This window comes from Phyllostomus discolor, chromosome 2, assembly GCF_004126475.2.
Source record: "Phyllostomus discolor isolate MPI-MPIP mPhyDis1 chromosome 2, mPhyDis1.pri.v3, whole genome shotgun sequence".
Classification (NCBI taxonomy): Eukaryota; Metazoa; Chordata; class Mammalia; order Chiroptera; family Phyllostomidae; genus Phyllostomus; species Phyllostomus discolor.
Window position 1 is genome coordinate 93,159,494 of NC_040904.2, and position 10,046 is coordinate 93,169,539.

Sequence of the window (10,046 nt, forward strand, 5' to 3'; positions counted from 1 at the left end):
ACAGAGACATGTTTTCTGTGAACGACTTGGTCGAAAATCAACTTGTTTGAGATGAGACATTCAAGAACCCAGGTTTGACTCTGGCTAACTGATATTCTTAGGTAAAAAACAGGAAATCCAGAAGATATGCTTTTTTATTTTATATCGACATAAGTAAGACTATATATAACAACTTCCAGGAAGTACCTCTGGTTTCTATTCTGAAGGTTAGAAACCACCTATCAAATGAACACTAAACAAATCTTAACTTTTGATATTAAACTTACCAGATCTTCAGGTGTGGCCCGATGAACTGTTAGATCATTCACAGTATTCTGCAAAAAAGACAAACTTTCTTTAAAGAAAAAGCTTTCTCATAAAATATTAGCATTTACTGGAGTTTTAAAAGTAGGATTTTAAAGTTATTCACTTTTGCCCAGGCTGATGTGGCTCAGTGGATTGAGTACCAGCCTGCAAACCCAAAAGTTGTCAGTCTGACACCCAATCAGGGCACATGCCTGGGTTGTGGGCCAGGTGCCCAGTAGGGGGCGTGCGAGAGGCAACTGATCAATGAATTTCTCCCACAACGTTTCTCTTTCTCTTCCTTCCTTCCCTTCCCTCTAAAAATAAATAAATAAAATCTTTTTAAAAAGAAATTATTCACTTTCTTTGGGTAATTTTCTTAGAGAAAAAGTTCTCTTTAGGTTAAAAAACTATTTGAAATCAGTTTTAGTTTATTTTTCGTGACATTGGTTTTCTTTTTTGTTTTACAGGCCAGATAGATCTCAGTTAAAAGAATATTTAATTGAGAATGCTGGTCTCCAAGAAACCTTTCTTTGAAGAGTTAAGAGGTGTGATCATCACATTTTAGCAAGATGAAGTTTCCACTTTAAATTGAAATATTAATTTCAATTTATAAAATTATTGTATATTTATACATTATATAAAGTAAATGTACTTATTTAAACTGAAATAAAATGCTAGTTTGTTATTCAAATTTCTTAACCATATTTTTTTCACATTCTCCAGAAAGTTAAATCATACCTATTAACAGATATTGTTCATCTGTGTGTCTTTAGGTATGAGTATGTACTGGATTTTAGGTGTGAGTATGTACTGGATTTGAAGACAAATTCAAATTCCTGGGACCAAAAAGTCTTTCTTTTCAGGAACCAGTATTCTCAATTTATATAGTAATATGGATAACTTGTAGGTGTCTTGTAGAAAATAACAGACTATTAAGTGTCTTACAGAAAAGGACAAAATTCAATAAGCAGGTATACATTTTATTAAAAACAATGAATAAAAGAGGGTAGTATATAATTCAAATAAGTATAAGCTAGAGTTGTAGTTTTCAAACTGTATTCCATGGAATGGGACATTGCTAAAAACTCCTAAAACATAAACTGTGATCACTATAGAGAGTTTCAATTTGTGACCATTTCAATACCTTAAGCATGGAACCTATTATAAGAGACTGAGTTTGTATAATTTCACAAAACGTGAAGATAGTCACATAAGTAAAAAGGCACATAACCAACATGACAGGGCCACCACACTGCACAACTTGGGGAGGTACTGTCACTATCCCAGTCTACGCAAACAGCCCTCTCTTGGGGCTGCGCTGTGCACAGCCTGGTCCCTCCAAGTAGCAGTCCTGCGAGTTGGCCCTTTCCAAGATGACTTCAGCCATTCTGTTATACAAATTTGGCAAGGCAGGAAATAAAACAACTTAAAGTTTTACTCCTAAGAGTACAAAACTGAGCCTGGTGAAATAGCTGTTGGTGTATTCAAAGATTTTTTTGGCCATACTTTGTATTTACCTCAAGGCTTTCTCTGCTAAAACTATTATTCCTTTCATATTCATTTAGAAAAGCACATGATACAACTATAAGATCATGAGGATTATTTTTAATAATCATAATAGAATTGAGGCATATAAGTAAGTGATATGCTTGGAATTTGTTCTCATGAGAGAAAATACAATTTCATTAATAATATTGCCACTTAGAACAATTTTCTCTTAAAATTGCCTTTAAATCTAATTTATACACCATTTCAAAAAATCTCACTGTTTTTATTAAAACAATAGTATTGTGTTTATCTCTCTTCCCTCATTTAACATTCACTCCAAATGACTTACAACTACTTTCAAGTTCAATCTATCTTCAAAAACCACATTTTTCCAGCACTGGATATAAAAAGTAATTGAGAAAGGTTCTGATGCAATTTCGAATGATGGGTTTTAATTACGTTTTCAGCAATAGCAGCAAATCAGAATAAAAACCGAATTTCCCAAAATAACCACTCTGAAGGAGACAATATTTATGTTATTCTGTGCATTTTTTTTCCTTCCATCAGTTTTATTACCTTAGAATCACACCCTTATAAAAATATTTTATAGCCAATCAGATGGCAACAAAGCAAATTTAAACACAGAAGTCCCTTTGTTCCACTTCCAAACGCCATCAGTTTGCCCAGGATAACCGGCTAAGATGATTGGTCACAACCCAGAAGATTCCAAGTCTAAAAGAATCCCTGAGATCCAAACTAGAAAGCAAAGGCACCTAAAGCCCTGCTGGTATGGCTCAGTTGGTTGGAGCATCATCCCACACACCAAAAGGCTGGGGTTTGATTCTTGGTTAGGGCACACACCTAGGTTGCCGGTTCAATCACCCCTCCCCATTCAGGCACGTTGATGTTCCTCTCTCACATCGATGTTTCTCTCTCACTCTCAAATCAATAAACATTTTTAAATAAAATAATAAGATAAAATAAAACGTCTCATGGTGCAAACCCAAGTGCCAGGCTGCAGAAGATAAAAATCCCCTTGAAAATACCAGGCAATAATCAGGATGGGAGCCATGGATCATGTCCCAGGTACCTGAGACTTGTCTTTTATCTTAAGAGAACCTTTGTACTACAAGTGACCAGCCTCTGAATGTGAGCCACAAACAATATGAGGGGTAAGAGAGCAAGGATCCTCCACCGTTTCAGGCAAAAATGCCTCTCATGTGATTATGGCATCATTGGTTGCTATGGGAAAATATAAAAAATGACCCGCAAAATTCAGATGTCAGTGACACAGGTCAGCTAGAGTGGTCTTCTTAAAGCAGCAAGTTCTCAAAGTGAGATGGGGCACTTTTTAAAAACATACTACCCAATCCCATAAGATCCCAGCTCTTCAAAAGAAGAAGAGGGTACAGCCTCGACTCCTGTATCCTAAAAAGCACTCCTCAAAGGATTCTTCTCTTCCCCCTGAAACATAGGATGTAACATGCCCATAAACCCATGCTACCCTATGACACACTGAGCCCCATTCAGAACACCGTCCTGACTAGCTAGGGCCTGTTGAGCACACCTGTTCCTCCAGAGTACTATTACATTGCTTCTTACCCCACAGACTTACATCCCATTCCTGTTTCACTGGCGTTTTCTTCTTCTTGACTTTCAGTGCTTTCCGACCCCCTCCCCGGGGACTGTAACGGTTCACTCTGACAAATGACATCTAGGAGTAATAAACATATCAGGTTTTTAAAATATAAAAAAACTAGTAATTAAGCATCACCATAGGGGAAAAAAGAGATCTAGGAAAATAAATTTTAAAACATAAGGATAAAATTTTAAGCATAATGAAAGGAATAGACTCCCAAAATACTTGGTTCTTTCACTTCATGATTAATAGAAAATTGTGATAGTTAACCGATAACTATGATAAAAAAGGGTGTTTAAAGCAATAATTTGTTTATTTGCTTAATAAAAAACTCTAGGAGTGGAGATATGATGAAGTAAAGCAGAGCGCTAAGACAGCAATCATATGGCTTGTCATCAGTTACATGAATTCACAATTAATATAGAAAATGTCAGTCACGTGCTAACAGCATGAATGCAAGAGGAGCAGAGCAAGAGAGAGAGGGCACCTTCTTTAAGCCCTCTGACACTCAAATTGCTATTAGATACATATGTGCTTACCGTAAATAAAAGTGGCTAAATTTTAGAGAATAAGTTCTGATACCATTTCTAGGATATTTTTCACATAATACTGAATGGGGGTGATTATTGACACCAAACTGGACTTTGGAAATGGCCAACATTTGCTCAGCACTCTTAAAATAGCAATGCTAAGGACACTGGACCAAACATTATATTTACAAAATTTTAAAGACTCATAGTCCCTGAACACTAGGACATAACTCCTATTCTAGAACTTCTTTCTAAACCAAAATAATTATAGAAGTTTCCACCTGACCCCCATACTCCTAAATTAATAAAACAAAGACTCTAGTATTTTTCTTGCATATATTTTTAAAAAAACCATTTAGTCTACTGTAATAAAGATGCCTAAATGCAAGTGCTTCCCCCGAGTCTGCCCTCAGTCCTCTTTGCTCCCTGTCCTATCTCTTGTCAATCACACACTCTTTGAACATGGTATCTTATTTCAGGGTTTATAATCCAATAAAGGAGATAAATCACATACAATTTAGATCACATTTTAGTTTTATGATGGGGCTAGTGACGATGGTGATGACGGCAACCCCCACGGTGGTGGCGGTGGTGGTGACGGCAACAGCCAACACGTACTGAGCGCTTTCTACAAACCAGGTACTCTCTGCTCTCCTCCCACAGGTAATCTCCTCTAATCCTCACAGTGATCCCATGAAGTATTTACTATTTTTACTCATTTTAAAGACTAGAGAACTAAGATACAAAGAGTTAAACCAACTATGAAGGTAACACAGTAAGTGACAGTCATAAATACCATTTTAAAAAATATGGAATGAAGTAGAAGTCCAAACAAACCCTTACATTTATGGTCAGTTTATAGTCAACAAGGGTGCCAAGAAACAATTCAATGGGGAAAGAACAGTCTTTTCAATCAACAGTGCTGGAATAACTATGTATCTTTGTGAAAAAAATGAAGTAGGGCCCCTACCTCACAACATATACAAAAATGACTTAAAATGGCCCACAGACTTAAACATAAGAGCTAAAAGTATAAAACACCTAGAAAAAACATGAATGTTGGGTTAAGGAATGTTTTCTTAGGTTTAATGCTAAAAGTACAAGCAACCAAGAAAAAATAAATTGGACTACATCAAAATTAAAAACCTTTGTGCTTCATCACGAAAGTGAAAAGACAACCAAAAGAATGGAAGAAAAATATTTGCAAATTATGCATCTCATAAGTAATGTATATCCAGAATATATAAAGGACTCCTAAAACTCAAGAATAAAAACACAGATAATCCATGTGTAAAATAGCTAAGAGGTTTGAATAGACTTTTCTCCAAAGAAGGTATTATAAATGGTCAATATGCATATGAAAAGATGTTCAACATCATTAGTCATTAGGAAACTGGAAATCAAAACCATAATGATACCTCATACCCCATAAAATGGTTAAAAAATTGTTTCTAAAAAGATGGAAACAAGCATTGGCAAGAATGTGGAGAAACCGGAATCCTCATATATTGCTGGGGGAATATAAAATGGTGTAGCTACTTAGGAAAACAGTTTTGCAGTTCCTGAAAAAATTAAACACAGAGTGACCACACGATACAGCAATTCTAATCCTAGAATTGAAAACAAATGTCCACACAAAAATTTGAACATGAAGATTTATAGCAGACAAAAAACGGAAATATTCAAAATCTTTGATGAATGGATACATTTGAATAAATAAACTACCGTACATTCCTACAATGGAATGTTATTTGGCAACAGAAGGAAGAAGCAATGATATATCCCATGACGTGGATGAACCTTGCAGGTATTACACTAAGAGAAAGAAGCCAGAAACCAAAGGTCCTATACTGTATGATTCCATTTACAAGAAATATTCATGATTTACAAATCCATTGAAACATACAGTAGATTAGAGGTTGGTGGTATCTGAAGGGAGAAGGGAATGGAGAGGGACTGATAATGGACACAGGGTTTCTTTGTGGGGTGATGACAATGTTCTGGCATTAGATAGTAGTGCTGGTGGCACATCACTGCTCTACGAATACAGTGGTCCCCCCTTATCAGACTGAAACCACACAGAGTTCCAACCCTGTATATACTGTTTTCTCCTATACTTTCATACCTATGATAGAGTTTAATTTATAAAGCAGGCACAGTAAGAGATTAACAATAACTAGTAATAAAATAATTATAACAATATACTGTAACAAAAGTTACATAAATGTTCTCTCTCAAAATATCTAGAAGCTTCCATTTAATATTTTCAGACTGTGGCTGACCACAGGTAACTGAAACACAGAAAGTGAAACTGTGAGTAAAACGGACTACTGTACACTAAAAACCTCTGAATTGTACACTTGTTGGTATGTGAGTTATATCCCAATAAAGCTGTTATAAAAGTAGATGTGGGAAAAATGTAACAGTTGTTCAAAAAAGGGTTTCAAGTATATTTTACTCTGTAACCACTTAGATCATCACTTATTCTACAGAAACAAAGGAGAATCATGAAATGTCAGTAAGTGTATCTGATGAATTATGCATCCAGTAAAATTATATTAAAAGAATATTAATGACATAAGAAAACACACTAAGAGTATAAATAGTTGAATGTAAAACTGCATGGTATAGTATATTCTCAGTGATGTTAATATATGTATTATATGCCGTCTTAGGAGAAAAAGCAACAGATTCACTCCCACTGGCCTTGAAAAAGCAAAATGCCTCTGCAAAGAGCCGTGTGGCAGGGAACTCAAACGTGTGGGAGCCTCCAGCAAAAGTCAGAAGCCAAGACCCCCTTGGTCAAACAGCCGCGGGGAAACAAATGCTGCCAAACAACCTGAGTGAGGCAAACCTGGCAGCAGACTTTTCCCAGGTCGAGTCTCCAGAGGAAACTGCACCGCGGACTGCCGACACCTTAGTCACAGCTTTGTGAGACCCTACAGAGTCTCCAGTTAAACCATGTCCAAACTCCCAACCCACATATGTGGTAAGATGAAGAGTGAATCCTGTTTTAAGTCACTAAGTGTGTGATCATTTGTTACGCAGCATAGGAAAGGAACATACTGGCCAACTCTAAATTCCAGCCCGTGTACACTAAAATCACAAAGGTGTAGCCAAGCTGCTGTCTCTCTTCTGGACTTCCTTTCACCAGCCTTCATAAAGGAGAGGCATATTTCACCAATTCTGTTTACTAAGCCCCAGTTACACTCCAAACTTTTGCAACATGGCGACCACCTTTGCACTGAAAAGTACTGCCTTGAACATCACCAGTAATGGTGACCTCATTTTTCTTAACCCAGTTTCAGATTTTGTGGTCTTCTAGCCAAAAGATTTTGTGGCACTTACAGAAACCGGGTATCATAAAAGAGCTATAGTTTACATGCTGACATGTGAGACTGGAGAAATTCTGATGTTTTACAGTGCTAAGGAGCCAAATAATTAGCACAGCCTAGAAAATCTAAAATATTAATAGCTTCCTAATTACTAAAAATATTGCTCCCTTCTAATTTCTCAGGCCTTTCCAGCTCTACAGACTACCACTCCTGGAAGTCTCCCCTCCCTTGGCTTCCACAACACTTTCTCCTGGTTTCTCTCTTTTTCTTTTCTCCATTTCTCTGCAGGCTCCATTGGCCCCTCCTCACATACAACATAATCAAGATCTTCACCCAGTTCTATACCGGTCCTCTTTTCTTCCCGCTGGAGACCATCTTTCTTCATCCTGTAATTGTTTCTGATAGTCTACCACACACCAGGCCCTGGCTGCACACTAAGATACAATAGTAAACAAGTCTCATATGGTGCCAGCTCTCATAGAGCTTAGTTTCTAGATCACATCTTCCCTCAGTGATCTCACCCACTCCCTCGCAAAGTTATGAATGTGTTGGGCACACAAATGAAATGAATCACAAATCAAGAATTCCTCTTTCCTCAACACATCAAATGTTCATTTCCAACTCCCTTCTGTGCGCATCTCCCATCTCAGAGTCAAAATACAGCTTATTTCCCATGCCATCCTCACTGCTCACCTCTAGTACCTGATATTTGATTGGCTTGCTTAATAAATGCTGAATACAGCTCAGCCTACAAAATTACCATCCTTCTTGTCGCTCCTCTTCCCTTAGCATCACCTTCTCTTCCTTCTTGTCTCATAGCCAATCAGATACCAGAACCTATTCTTTCCCTGAAACACCTCCCTTATCTCTCCCTTCCTCTACTGCAAATGATTTTGTCCAGGCCCTCATTATTTCTCCTAAATGATCTTCCTTTCACTCATTCACTCACTCACTTCATCATCTACATATAATTTTGGTCAGTGTTGTCCCCACACACCAAAGTTGCAGGTTCGATTCCAGGTCACAGCACATACGAGAATCAACAAATATTTTGAAACCACATGCCAAGAGCCAGCCACCAGATACAGCAGAAAGTAGTTTGCACACTCACAGAGCTTAGAGTTTATAAGACCACAATTAAATGAATAATTGTAATAAAAGGGAAATGTGTGAAGCAAACTCAGTGTCATGGAAATATCTCACTATACACAGTAAGAAAAGCCTGCCTATTCTCTCGAATTACCCCCAAAATATTTAAGCGGAGAGCTGAATTACTAATAAAAGTTAGAAGAGGGTGAAAGAATGCTGGGCAGGGCAGGGCAGGGCAGGGCAGGGGAGGGGGGTTAAAAAGCTGTGAGAAGTTCAGTTTGACTAACAAAGATGTGCGATGATGAGAGGCTAGAAAGAGAATGAAAGAAAGGCAGGGACCTGATCATGAACTTGCAAGAAAGTCACTTAAGGATTTTAAGCAAGAGTTATGATGGGATTTAGCAAAGCCACTCTGGTGGACAGAAAACTGATCAAAGAAAAACCAGTCGTCCCTTCCATCGCTATTACCCTGATAAACGACTATAGTACAGCTCAAAAGAGTTTAACAGTCCTCCCCCTGCGAAGAAGAATCCAACTCGTCTTGGCACTCAGAGCCTCTCTTCCCCCACCCCGTCCCTTCCTCCCCGTGTGGCCTGGCCTGGTTGACCTTTCTTTCCAGTCTTTTTCCTCCCAAATCTCCCCCACACCCTAAAACAAAGATCTCGCTTTCAAGTCAAGTTTAACCATTCTTTCCGCTCCGTTTGGAACACCCATCAGCCTTTCATTTCCTTATCCACCGGGTAAACTCCCAGTCACTCCTCAAAACATTCCAGCGGCCCCTCCTGCTGATAAACTCTGACCATCCAATCGCATTAAATAACCCTCCCGGTCCGGAGGATGTCGGCTAGTGTTTCTCCCGCTCGACTGTAAACTGCTTGGATGCTATAATAGGGTCCTTCTAACTTCTAGCTCTGTGCAGAAGTGCCCGAAAGCGGAGCGTGCTAGACACTAACGCACCCAGGCACGCCTTCTGAAAAGCACAGACACCCTCAAAGCAGAGTCGTGGGTGCGCTTTCCGTAGTAATGATCCTCTACCCAAGGCCACTACCGCCGGACCTTAGCCGGGTCCCTAAGGCTCGGCGCGGGTGAAGGCTGCAGGGCTCCGCCTGGTCATCACAACCTGCTTTGTCGTTTCCTGACTGCTGCTTTCCGCCACCAAACACTCCAGGAACCAGAACAACAGCCCTGCCCGCCCAAGGTAAAGGCAACCCGCGCTTCCGGGGATGTTGCCTAGGTTACAGGGTCCCACCCACTCTCATGCGTACATCCGGCAAGGCCAGTGCGCAGGCGCCTCCCATAGTTTGTGGGACCGAAAGTTCCTCCTGTGCTCTGCATTTGTCCCAAGTTCCCTACGCTCACAGGGTTTGAGGCAAAGCTTTGGAAGTTGGCGTGTAGCATTACCCAATTTGTTGTGAATTCTCTAGAAGAAAGATATTGCTCTCCACACCAAGATTCACATACCACATTTACTCGCTTTCACCTCTTTACTTGAAAATGTTTATTACCAGTGTGCCAAAGACTGCTAGATTTAATAGGGTGTAAAAACAGGCAAGGTCCCTGTCCACAGGAAGCTTACAGCATAGTAGCAAACAGCTATCAATGAAACAAATGTAAAGCTTAGATTTGTAAACTAAGCTTATACAAATATATGAATTATTCAGAAAAGCTGAAAAGCAGAGG

The 10,046-nt window shown here is 39.0% G+C and overlaps 1 protein-coding gene across 3 annotated transcripts in view; it reads right to left on the reverse strand.

The window, feature by feature from the left end:
• SPICE1 (spindle and centriole associated protein 1) overlaps positions 1 to 9,595 on the reverse strand; it is a 63,829-nt gene extending 54,234 nt beyond the window's left edge. The window contains exons 1-3 of one of the 3 annotated variants that reach the window (XM_028504773.2): positions 9,487 to 9,595; positions 3,389 to 3,487; positions 267 to 314 (exon numbers count right to left, since the gene is read on the reverse strand). In XM_028504773.2, the coding sequence (XP_028360574.1) occupies positions 267 to 314; positions 3,389 to 3,487 (147 nt within the window). In that variant the 5' untranslated portion in view covers positions 9,487 to 9,595. The other 2 variants (XM_036018102.1, XM_036018104.1) reach the window with 2 other exon arrangements.
• Positions 9,596 to 10,046: the final 451 nt, after the last annotated feature.